The sequence below is a fragment of the Anoplophora glabripennis genome, unplaced genomic scaffold (genome assembly GCF_000390285.2).
Source record: "Anoplophora glabripennis isolate ALB-LARVAE unplaced genomic scaffold, Agla_2.0 scaffold915, whole genome shotgun sequence".
Taxonomy (NCBI): Eukaryota; Metazoa; Arthropoda; class Insecta; order Coleoptera; family Cerambycidae; genus Anoplophora; species Anoplophora glabripennis.
Window position 1 is genome coordinate 21688 of NW_019416989.1, and position 13022 is coordinate 34709.

Here is a 13022-nt window from a genome sequence, read left to right on the forward strand (position 1 = left end):
TTATGATACCGAACTAATTGCATTATGCGGAGATCCCATCTGAGTCAACACCTTGTCCAACCATTGCAATGGTCCATGTAAGTGCACCTCGATCCAACACGGCGTACTTGTTACGTCCTGTCGATGATACTCCGCACCCCACCCTTTAACGAAACTCATCCGAATGGTACACATTTTGGTCAGTTCGTAGACCGCCTCGAACCCATGATTAACGCACTGTGAAAGCAGCTGAGCAAATTCAGCGTTGTTAAATATTTTCAAAGAACAACCCGGAGGAATTTTGCATACTGTCGATGGATGGAATCCGTGGCGTTGATTGCAGTTTCTCGACTGGACAAAAACTGAATACTCCGACAAGCATTCTGCGTATACCTCGCCGTTGGCATAGTATATGTGGACCCCCTTACCAATGTGACGCCTTGTGTTCTCGATTGTAGAATTTCTGTTCACGTTGCTGAGCTGTCCCAAGCAAAAACGGGACCTCACCCTATTGTTGCAAGGGCTCGTAAACCCATCTACGATTACAGAAGTACAATTGCAGTGAAAGGTCTCTCCCACTTTACAATTGAGCTCGTAGTATGCTACGGAAGCCCAATGCGGTAGACCTTGATACAAATGAATTTCGTTGTCATTGGGACTATAAGCGGGTGGTGGTGTTTCGGACAAATTGGAATACGAAGACTGAGGACTTCCTGGACTAGAAATCGTAGACGCGGGTGATGCCGGACCCATCTGGTGTGAAACGAAACCATTGGGTGAATAACTGACGTTATTAGGCATCAACGGTTCCGATACTTGCTGAAAAGCAAGAAGAGAATGGCCAGGAACAAAATCGTTGTGTCTAGGAACCAGAACTGGGGGTAAAACTGCAGTCTCCACCCTCGTATAATGATAAGGATTAATACACACGTCCTTTTGGTTTGCGGAAAACGGGTACAGGCAGGTCTCTATGGGTTTAAGTTCGTGGTGGCTTTGTAAGTCGGGCCAACGCCACACTCTGCAGTAAATCACGTGTGGCAAACCCTTTTTGTGAGACACCTGCAGTCTGCCGTCTAAACTCCTAGGAATCGTTACGCATCTGCTCTGGGTGTCTGGGCAAGACAAAGCTTTTTCCAAATCTTCTATAGCTCCTTTCCGTTTTTTGAGTTTCTTGACAAGGCTGTCGACTGCCTTTTCCGCCCATCTTTCTTCCTCGTCGCCCTGCTTCCAACCCAATAGCCGTTTCACTGAAGGGCTTGTGAATGAGAAGAGGTTATTTACAACCGACATCGGGCCCCTTCTTGAACTGTGAGCAGCAGCGACATCCATGACGCTAAAATAAAAAAATAAAAATGATGAAACGAAAATGTCAACACTTGATGGGTCTCGTAAAAAACTTTAACGTAGTGAATCATTACATAAAACATTTATATTATTTATATATTGTTTTAAGAGACTCGTTAGTGTTATTTTAATGACTAAAAAATACTGGACAAACATGTATCTAAGTGTTCAAAAAAAATTAATAGATAAAAGATATTGCTTTAGATGAATTAATGTGGAAAAAATTTTAGCATTTATTTCTGGGACACCTTGTAAAAGTGCTTTTACGCTTTCTAACAATTATATTATAAGAGACGTATTTTTGAGGTTATGATTAGGCTTAGTGCACGTGTAGAGTCTAACAGAGCCGGCGTTGGAGTCGGTGGCCTTCACAGCTGACTCGCGCGTTGGTGTCGCGTAAACTTTCTTTTTTACGTCGTCTGTGCATTGTATTTAAGCAACTATTTATAAATATATAATTTACATTAACAACTATTAGTTGGGGGGGAAGTGAAGTAAAATGCCAAAATTGAAAAGAAATAGACGGAAATTATTTAAAATGTTGTGGTGTGATATGAACGCATTATAATTTCTTGTTACAAAACTAAAGTGACAAAACATTTGAAGAGCTATGCCTTGTCCAGCGCTGAAGACTGTATTTTTCTATTAACTTACAGACGCCTTTCTTTCAAGCAATATTCCATAAAACAAACTAGAGAACCCCAAGTTCCGTAATTCCGTAAACTGGAATCACATGGACTGCCCCTAAATGAACAATTTGATATAATGGATGATATATAAAAAATATATAAGGTGCCAATATATATAATATATACAGGGTGTCTACACTTATCGGTGTACTGTTGCTAACTCCCTTATTATTGGAGATACGAAATCGATTAAAGTAGCAACCTAGCAGCATTTTTCCTATCGATTCTATTGGTGTAGTCGAAAAAACAATTGAGCATTGCGTTTTCGTAATTTAAGAAAAAACATTTCTTTAATGGAATACCCTGTATATATTTACATATTTTAAAAGAAAAAATTATTGTGGACAAAAAAGTATTAATATATAGCTCTCTTTAATTGAAACATAAATGAAAAATAGGCATCTAAAGTTTTTCACATGTACTTATTTCAATGAAATGAATGTCAGTACCGTCAAAAATGTAAACAGTAAAAAAACTACAACTAATTAGGTTAGTGTTAGATTAATAAATGTTCAAAAATGTTGCCTTCTTGTTCAATACATTTCTGAGCCCTTACGATAACACTGCGCGCTATACTCTGAATAGTTCTGCCATCAATGCTTCCCAAAACGTTTCTAATACTATTTTCTAATTCTAACACATTATTGTATTGCTGTCTATGCACTTTATCCTTTAAATAACCCCATAAATAGAAATCCAGCCGCGTTAAATCAGCTGACCGTGCTGACCAACGGATTGATGCCACTGTCCCCATCCATTGTTGCCCAAATATTGTATTTAATAAGTTACCGGTTCTGAAATAATGTGGATCCCCTGTTATAGGATTTTCTTGACTCCAATAATGTTGATTGCGTTTGTTGCACATTCCAGAATTTGAAAAATTAGATTCATCGGACCACAAAATGAACTTGTAATTATTTGGACGCTTAATAACCAATTGCAAAAAACAAACTTCTTTCTGCATCTCCAGCTACGAGGGTATGTACCCAAATCTTTTTAAAAGGATGATATTGGTGCTTCTTTAAAATCTTGTGGACTGTACTTCTCTTGACATCTAATTCTCTGGTAATATCTTTGATGGATTTATCTGGAAACGTTTCATAATAAGCTAACACATTGATTTCTGTTTCTTCATCTATTACAATAGTTTTTTCCCTTGTTTTTTAAATGTAGCTACATCATTTTTAAAATATCTGTAGAATTTTAAAAAATATTGTCTACTTGGTAATATTATAGTGATCGTACAGAATTTTTCTGCAAATAAGGTATGCCTCCAGCATTTCACATTTTTCTAAATGACTAAACTAAACTAAAGAAACATAAATAAGTTATACAGACTAGTGGATACAACAAGTATCCAACAAATTATTAACTTGACAGTTGTTTTTACAATTTGATTTTATTGTTGTCACAGTACCTTTTTTAGTATTTACATTTTTGACGTTACCGACATGAATTTCATTGAAATAAGTGTGAAAAACTTCAGATGCCTATTTCTCATTTATTTTTCAATTGAAGAGAGTTATGTACTAATACTTTTTTGTTCACAATAATTTTGTCTTTTAGAATATGCAAATATATGCAGGATGTTCCATTAAAAAACATATTTTTAAAAAAATTATGAAAACGTGATGCTCAATTGTTTTGCTAATTTAATCGATTTCGTATATCCAATAATAAGGGAGTTAGCATTAGTGCGCCGATAAGTGTGGACACCCTGTATAGTTCAACAATTTCTCATACTGTCCGTTGTCAACAGTAGACGTTGCTCGGTTATATTCCCTACACAAGTCAATATTAAGAAGTGATAAACGTCGCCGTTTAACTAAAGAAAACTTAGAAACGCACGTGGTAATATGTTTTAACTCCTTCCAATATGCCACGGAAGCCTTGTCTCAACGCAAGGTTTATCGGGTGGAGTCATTTAAATTTATATAGGTATTTTATCCTCTACTTAGCCTTGCTCTTTGGTAATAGCACTATGTTGCGACATATTTTCTGTAAACATATTAATATTTACATTCGCAATCTGACTACGGTCCTGTTAAACTCTGCGCCGCACTAAGCCTAGTTATGATAGTCAGTTAAAATTGAAGTGGGACTGGACAGAACGATTCCACTTTCAAGTATTTGTAGAAATGCATATAAATGTAAGGAAGGATAAACTTAGATACAAATATTTTTCGTGTTTGGTTTTTAAGACAGAAGTAGTAGAGAATGGTGGATTATTGTTACAGTGGATGTAGTGTGCTTCTAAAAAAGTTGTCAATTATTTTTCTATTTTTTTCAATAAATCTTTTCAATATAGTAGGTACATCACATTACATCCCTAATCACTTTTAAACAGAAGAGTAACGCAATTTGTAAGTGTTATACCTAAATTACCCGAAATATTCCTATGTAGTATGTATTTTTTAAAATATGACTGCACTTTCATATTCATTTTTAAGCGTAATATATACAAGTATATATCAAACAAATTTTGTATACTGAAAAAACTACCCTTTTTGAACCTGATTAAAACATTTTAAATTATTATTAAGAAAATGAACAATTCATTAACTTTATTTTATTTATGATATTATATTATTAAAGCAATGCGTCTACAAATATTCTTGTAAATTTAAATATAAAGAAATACATTAAATTCTTGCTAAAGACTAACTTTTGGTGCGACCCAGTCCGAGAGTTCTCCTTGATGTTTTATTGGCAACAAAAAAATACTATTGTTTTTACAAGGTAATATAAGTTGTTAAAAACATTCCCTAAAATGTTCTTGATTAATTTATTACAATATCTGTCTCGCTTTAGCTTTGCTAGCAAACTAAATACGTTACTAAATGTTTTTTTATTAATATTTATTAATACTGTTACAATGTGATTGCTACTTACACTGACAGAAAATCTGGCAAATTTTCTCACAACACGAAAATCGATAAATCCATAAATAGAACACACATCACAAAACTAGAAGTTTTATTTTGTATCGACACTACAACGCTTAGATAGTGAATAACTGACCTACCACTGTCACAACACAATTTAGCAAATATCTACCCTAGTGTGCCTCGTAGCGCAAGCAGGTAGACGGTAGACAGGACCGAATCAACAAATTACAGTTCTGAGGCATTTTTACACCCTTCAAGAAATATCGACGTGAGTAAAATGAAAAAGTGAATTAACATCAAACAAGAGTTTTTTTTTTTCTCTTCTGGAGATGGCCAGTTTTGAAACGGACACCCTACTTCTCCTATTCGAGATGAATTACATTTTCGTTCGTGCAATAAAACACCTTATTTTTTAATAATTTTTTTCTGCAAAATAAAGCGATTTGCCTCAAATACAGACACTCCTGGAAACAAAAAAATTGTACTTTAATTAAATAAATTGTGACGAAAACAGCATAGAAGCGTTTAAAACGTAACCAGGGCGGATCTGTTTTAGGTGGGTGTGAGAGGGGGCATGCAAATTTTTTCTGGATTACCTTCAGTACAACTCACATAATAAAAGTGTAGATCCCTAGATCTGGGCGAGGTCCAAACATTTTCAAAGTTGCAAAAATGTTTAAAAATTTTTAAAAATACATATTTTATCTGAGTTTTTTACTTGCATCTTGGAACCTATACATTTTGGAAGAATATTGAAGAAGAAAAACTTTTAGAATTGAATTTTGCACAATATATTGTAAGCTAAAAATGTTTAAATTTATTACCGATGTTGCAAAATAACAATAATTGATGAAACAAAGGTAAAATAATCAAGTTCTTTGGATATTTTTTAAAAATATTTAAGTTGCTTCGAGGGTATTCTAATTTTAAATTTTAGAGTAGGAATAAACACTACACCAAATTTCATTAAAATAAGTTCAATAGTTTTCGCAAAATAATTTTTTGAAGAAAATTTTGAAAAAAAAATTTCGAATATTCAGTGTTGCACAGCCTCAAATAAAGCATCTAGATACTTGAAAATTTTTTCACATAGAAAAGGCCGCTCAACCTTTCAAATGGTTTTTGAAATCGGTTGATTAGGACTGCCACAATAAATTTTTAAAATTAACACCCTTTATTTTATTTTTAAACAATTAGTTTACATTTATCAATTTGCAATTTAGTTTTTTCAAAAATTATAATTTTAAAGTAGGTATTATTTTTTCTTAATTTTGTCTGTATTTAACAAAAAAATTAATTTCCAAATAAAAAAATAATTTGTTTAAACAAAAATTATTTAAATAATTGTAATAATTATAACTAAATATATTCATATTCAGAACGTTAAAATATATAGGTAAACAAATTTTTTCATTGAAAAAATGCAATAGCATAGGGTAAAATATACAGTATATTTAATACATAAATAACAAACTTTGTTTATAACAAAAATGTGGAAATTAGACAGTTGGCATTACGATATTCGAATTCCTTGGCTCGCGAGGCATCGGATTAAAAAAAAAGATCGAAATTGATACATTAGAAGCCGAGATAATGCAATTTTTTAACGGTAAATGTTGATAAACCGCTTATATCTCGAGAACCAATAAACGGAATTTAACTTTTTTTAAAAAAAAAAGAAGCGCCTTTCCGAGTACTTTAAAATTATAATTTTTGAAAAAAACTAAGTTGCAATTGATAAATGTAATGTTTTTTCTATGTGAAACAATTTTCAAGTATCTAGATGCATTATTTGAGGCTGTGCAACATTTTCAATATTCGAAATTTTTTTTTCAAAATTTTTTTCAAAAAATTATTTTGCGAAAACTATCGAACCGATTTTAACGAAAATTGGTGTATTGTATTATTATACACTAAAGTTTTTTTTACCAAAATTAGATTTCCCTCGGAGCAATTAAAATATTTTTAAAAAATTATCCAAAAAACTTGCCTTTATTATTATTATTTTGCCTTTTTTCATCAATTATTGCTATTTTGCAACATCGGTAATAAATTTAAACATTTCTAACTAACAATAAAATGTTCAAAATTAAATTCTAAAACTTTTTTTCCTCTTCAATATTCGTCCAAAATGCATAGGTTCCAAGATACAAGTAAAAAACTCGGATAAAATAGGTATTTTTTAAAAATTTTTAAATATTTTTACAATTTTGAAAATGTTTCGAACCTCGCCCAGATCTAGCGATCTACACTTTTATTATGTGAGTTGTACTGAAGGTATTCCAGCAAAACTTAGCTTGCCCCCTCTTACATCCAAGGAGTGGGATATTTCGACAAATCCACCCTAGTCTAAATATAATAAGCAAAAAATATAGGCTGTCCCATTACAATTCTGAAAATTGTAGTTACTGTCGGATAAAGCGTAACTGATACAAAAATGACGTGCTTATATCATCTTCATGTCCAGTATAATGTTGCTAACACTACCGCAAACTGAATCCCTCTAAATCTGCAAAGGGTTGATACATTTTTTATGGAATTAAACATCTTTTAGTATTCTACAAAACAATTTTCATACCAGGCACTGGCCGGCTCCAGTCCGGCTCTGTTGAGACATGCAATATTCGAAATTGAAAGTAACTGTACCTGCTCAAGAATTACTTCTAAAATTGGAAAAATGTAAATTTCTAGTTAGGACTTATAAACCTTTACGGGCCATTTTTGGGTTGCTCATAATAATTTGGTGCAAAACTCCAAGAAAGTTCCTTCAAAATGAAATTTGTGGTAGTACCTGTAAAATTACAGAATTCTTAGAAAAATGTCGTAGAATAAATTATGAAAATTTTGCACACGTGTCTTAGAATTAAGCGAAATTTACAGTCAAGTACAAAATGTAACATTACAATGTGTCGAAAATGGACGAGTATTTTCTTCGACAAAATTTTAGAATAATTAGACTTTTGACATTTGGACACACATGTTGAGAACATAATTGTGTTAGAAAGCTTTTTTTATTTATACATTTTTTTTAATTTTTGAAAAATACTAATCTCGTAGACTATTATATAAAGATGTATGAGGTACTATTGTTTATTTATTATTTAATTATTATGAAAACGCATTTAAACGTCACATATTTCGATAAAACAAACACTTTAGTCGATTTATAGCTTTAAAAAATTAAAAAATTGCAAGATACCTAATGCGTTTTAATTTTCAAATGTTTTGTTTAAAACTGTACCGCGTTTATTTCGTTGAAGAGAAACAAATTTCAAATATTTTCAATTTTTTTCATAAGTATATCTGAATTTCTCGGAAACGGTTCTACTTTGAAAATTAAACTAAAGTATATTTTTTCTTAATAGATGAGATCAATATTCTTCTTAATTTTTTTAAACTGAGGTAAAAATAAAAAGTTCACTGTAAAATAGTGATTGTCACTCCCTAAAATTACCTCTACCCAACAAATAGAATTTAAATAATATTGCCTGAATAAATAACCTCATGACTCTAAGTTTAAAATATGAGGAAGATATTTTGAAAGACCTTTAAGATATCTTAATAATTGTTTTAGTCCGGTCAAATTAGACCAAAAAATAAGAGTGAAGGTACATAAATTTACAACAAGCTGAAAGTGAGTAAAATTGTTTAAAACATAATTAAAAATAACATATTAAAATTCCTCATCGTTCCGGTACTAGGAAAACAATTTACTATTAGACACCTTCATTATAGCCATCCTTCTCTATCGCATGGATTTCTATGGCGTATGCATATTATTATGCATATTATGACGATTACAACTTTTACAACTTTTTGAGTCGTTATATCTCAGAAACGGTGGCTCTTAGGAAAAAAGTATTGTCACATTTTTTATAGATAATTTCATGATCTACATTTTTGTAGTAAGTAATTTTATGATAAAACTTACCGTTTAGCTGAAAATCGCGAAAAACCCATTTTTTTACCTTTGACCTCGAGTAAATTTTTTTCCTAGTACCGGAATGATGAGGAATTTTAATATGTTATTTTTAATTATGTTTTGAACAATTTTACTCACTTTCAGCTTGTTGTAAATATATGTATCTTTGAATGTCTAGATTGACCGGACTATTTGAAATTGGTGGATAACGCCATTTAATGGGGTATTGTAAAGTTTATAAAAAAAGTTCCCTTTATTTTTTAATATATTATTCGTCCTATCGGGAAACAATGTAGGAAACTACTGCTAAAATTTTCGATGACATTGTAAAGCATTATCTACTGATTTAAAATATTTACAACTGTACCAGATTAATATTTGATTAAGTTACGATACGGCTTGAATTTCAAAACAGTAGTATTTATTATGTTCCAAGGAAATACAAATATATGTACATAACATAAATATTAGATAAAGGTTTTGTGAAAATAGTTACTGGAGATTAAAGTGAGTGAGTTCTTCTTATAAATAATTTAAAATGTATAGTAAGATAAATTAAGGTGATCACTTGCAATTAAAGTGAACATTTTTTTGTTCGAGACAACTCCTGTCCTGTTCTTTAAATGGGAATGGAAAAAAAAATAAAAAATAAATATATATGGCCCAAAACGCTTTATTTCTTGAAAACGTAGGAGGCATGCCTTAGGGAACTTTTTTCCAATTTTATTTTAAATATAAAACGTTTGTTAAGCTCATATTTTGACCAGAAATTGGAATCTGATTACGCCACTAAAGGTGTGCTCGTCGCACGCCTCTGGTTTTTCATTTTTTATACGATTTGTTTTTGTAATTATCCGCATGTCCTAGACAAAAGATATTTCGTGGTATGTTCTCATTTGCGACTAATGTTTTTTTTGTTATAGGTACCTACCTATTTTATTGGTTTTGAAATATTTGTAAGATTTGCCACCAATAATAATAGTTGTGTAAAATGTAGGCATCACCTTATAAAATAGTTTGAACCTTACGCGTTCTTGAAACATTTTAAAAAATTGTTTCTGTTCTTCAAGAATGTCACAACCTTAGAATAAACGTATTCTACAATAGTATCTTCATTATACAACCGCGCCATTATTCTATGGCTAGAAATTGGCCTCAATGATTTGGGATCGAGAGGGATTATCCCTCTTTATCCTGCCTTATCTCGTGTAGGCCTGGACAGCCTTCGTAGGTGGGCCCCATTCGTCGTCTACCCCGACCGCAAATGCGGCCGGTGTAGGCGCTTTGTGGGACCTCCTTTTGTCCTGGCTGGGCCCCGTCGGCTAGGGCCCTTTCTTCTGGCGCTCTTCTTGTTTCGCCTGCTCGTCTGTGTAAACCCCCGGGGGTGGTGTCATGTTTATGTGTGGTATGGTTGGGTAGGGTAGTGCGGCTATGCTATGCAGCCTGGGATGCGGTTTGCTAAAGTGGCCCTTAGGCTAGCGCGGTAGGGGAGGGGTAAGGTGGGTATGAGGGGAGGGGTAAGGTGGGTATGGGGGGTGTGTATGTGTGTGTGTGTGTGTGTGTCTGTCGTTGTCTGTTTCTTAATCCTGGCGGTTTCTGAAACAGAAAAGGTTAGCGGGCAGGGGGGGGGATGTATGGAGTGGTCACCCAGGGTCAAAAAGTTGGTGTCTAGGTCTTTTGTGTTTGTCGGTCATGTCGGGTACGTAGTCAACGGCTTGCCTGAGGAGGGGATTGTCATGTCTAGCGGCTACGTCAAACCGTTTTTCCGCTATTTGTCTTATTGTCTGTGTAGCGTTTGTGTATTGTAAGTCTCGTAATATGTCAGTGTTTCTTACGTACCAGGGCGCATCGGTAGCCGGGCGGAGGGCTATGTTTTCCACAGCCTGTAGTGACTTCAAATGGCTTTTTGCCGCGTGACCCCACGCCGTGGAGGCGTAGGTTAGCTGCGGTTGAAGTACCACCTTGATAAGCGTTCGCTTATTCCTTAAACTGAGGGTGTTTCCACCTTTGAGTAAGGGATAGAGCCTAGCCCTGGTGGTCTTCGCTCGCGCCACCGTCTCCACGATGTGCGGTTTCCACGTGAGACGCTGGTCCATCGTCACGCCCAGGTATCGTGTTTGTCGTTCCCAGGAGATGGGCTCCTGGGATAGTGTCAGTCTATCGAGGTTTTGTGGGATTTTTCGTTTGGTAAAAAGGATAGCCGAACTTTTGTTGGGATTAATTTTGACTTTCCACCTGTTGCACCAGGTTTCAAGTTGGTCTAAGGAGTTTTGGAGGAGGGAGGCGGAATATCTAGGAATAACGGATTGGGAAGTGATGGTCAGGTCGTCGGCGTATAGGTATATGTTGGTGTTGGGGGGATGTGGGATGTCAGAGTTGTAAATGGTGTATAGGTGTGGGGGGAGGACGGTGCCCTGGGGGACACCGGCTTCCATGGGACGGGTAGTGGAAAGGGAGTCTTGGATTTGTATGCGGAATTTTCGGTGGTGTAGGTAGGATTTTATGAGTTTGGTAAAGGATATGGGATATTGGTTAGTGAGCATTTTCATCAGTAGGCCTTCATGCCAAACCGTATCGAAGGCCTTTGCGACGTCCAGGAAGACAGCACCAGTGTACTGTCCCCTGTTGAAGGCCGCCGTGATGTGCTCGGTAAGGCGAAGGATTTGGAGTTCGGTGGAGTGATTGGGTCGGAAGGCGAACTGCTCGTCTGGAATGACTCGCAGTTCTTGGGAGTGGGTTTTTAGGCGGGTTAGGATGATTTTTTCTACCACTTTGCTCATAGCCGGGAGCAGACTAATGGGCCGGTAGTTGGATGGGAAGGTGTGGTCTTTGTTGAGTTTTGGGATAAGGAGTATGTTTGCTGTTTTCCAGCGGGTAGGGTAGTGTCTTAGTCTGTTTAGTAGGGCCATGAGGCCCTTGTGTGGTAGTCGTTTAAGTGTCGTGTTATGTATATTGTCGGGTCCGGGGGCTTTTCTGTTTTTAAGTCTACGTATTGTCAGTCTCAGTTCAGTTGTTTGGCTCTCAGTCGACGCGTCGTGCCGCGCGCTCAGTCACTATTTCGAATTCATCGTCCTCGTCGAGCAGTTGAGGCTTTCTACACTGCAGTTCCAGGCTGTCGGCAAAAGGATTTTGCCGACAGCCTGGAGCCTGGTTCGTGCAAACCACCCCTCTGCTGCCGTGCATTATACAACCAATTTAGATAACATTTCGGTAACTATTTTTCAAATTTATTTTGATCGGTAAACCCTTCACATTAATATTATGCTTAGCTTGCACAAAAACCAAAAACAGTGTTGTACAAAACTATGACGTGAACTTTAGGCAACCTTCAAAAAATGCGTGAAATAATACGTCAACAATATAAGCGAGGGAAATCGATGGAAACAATGCTGAAACATACAGAAATTTGCAATCTTAGATATAAATAAGACGTACTACTGAAAAACTGATAGTGTAAACTTTCGTGAAAAGTTCTGGTCGATTGTCAAAAGTAATAAAAATGGCATAAACTTTTTGTTAACATCTACAAACGCCAAAGAAGTGAGAGAAATAATCGTGGTGTGGAATCAAGAAATAGATATTAACGTATCGAGAGAAAGTTGTTGTCAGTAGATACACAACTTTGACTACGTTTGTATCATCAGTATCCTTAGAAGCAACGAAAGCAAAAACAAACTGTTGTTGATGAACCACCAGAACAAGCTTTCCCCAAGGAGTGTTTAACGTATACAATGAAATTTCCACAAGGAGTCCTGATCTGGGGAGGTCGGCAAAGGGGGTAGAAGATTAGAGTTCATCAACGCAGCGTTAACGCAGGTAAATATCTGGATATCTTAGAAAGTCCACTATGGTCCACAGCATCGGAACAATTTGGCGACAGATATTTCATTTTCCAGCAAGATGGTGCATCCTCTGTCGTATGGGCAAAACAGAAAATGGTTTGGAGACAATATTAAAGTCTTGAACTGACCGTCAAGCAGCCCCGACCTAAATGCAATTGAAACATTGTAACACCATAAAGGACAATTCCTAATCTCAAAAGAAAGATCCAGGAGTTTTGGAAATTTGTCGTGCCAAAGAGAATTCAAACCAAAGGAAACGTCACAAATTTCTAGAACATAATCATTCACTTTCGTCCGAAAATGCACTTGTCACCACATTTTATAGGTTTTTTTAATTCTTATTGGAATTTAACTGTTT

At 35.1% G+C, this 13022-nt stretch overlaps 1 protein-coding gene across 1 annotated transcript; it reads right to left on the bottom strand.

The window, feature by feature from the left end:
- Window positions 1-1308, bottom strand: LOC108915236 (protein mothers against dpp-like). The gene has a single exon (XM_018721210.1). The coding sequence runs from the start codon at window positions 1306-1308 to the stop codon at window positions 1-3; it is 1308 nt and encodes a 435-aa protein (XP_018576726.1).
- Between the last annotated feature and the right edge of the window lie 11714 nt (window positions 1309-13022).

Coding starts and splice junctions, on each gene's coding strand:
- LOC108915236 (XM_018721210.1), bottom strand. CDS start 1,308: ATGGATGTCGCTGCTGCTCACAGTTCAAGAAGGGGCCCGATGTCGGTT.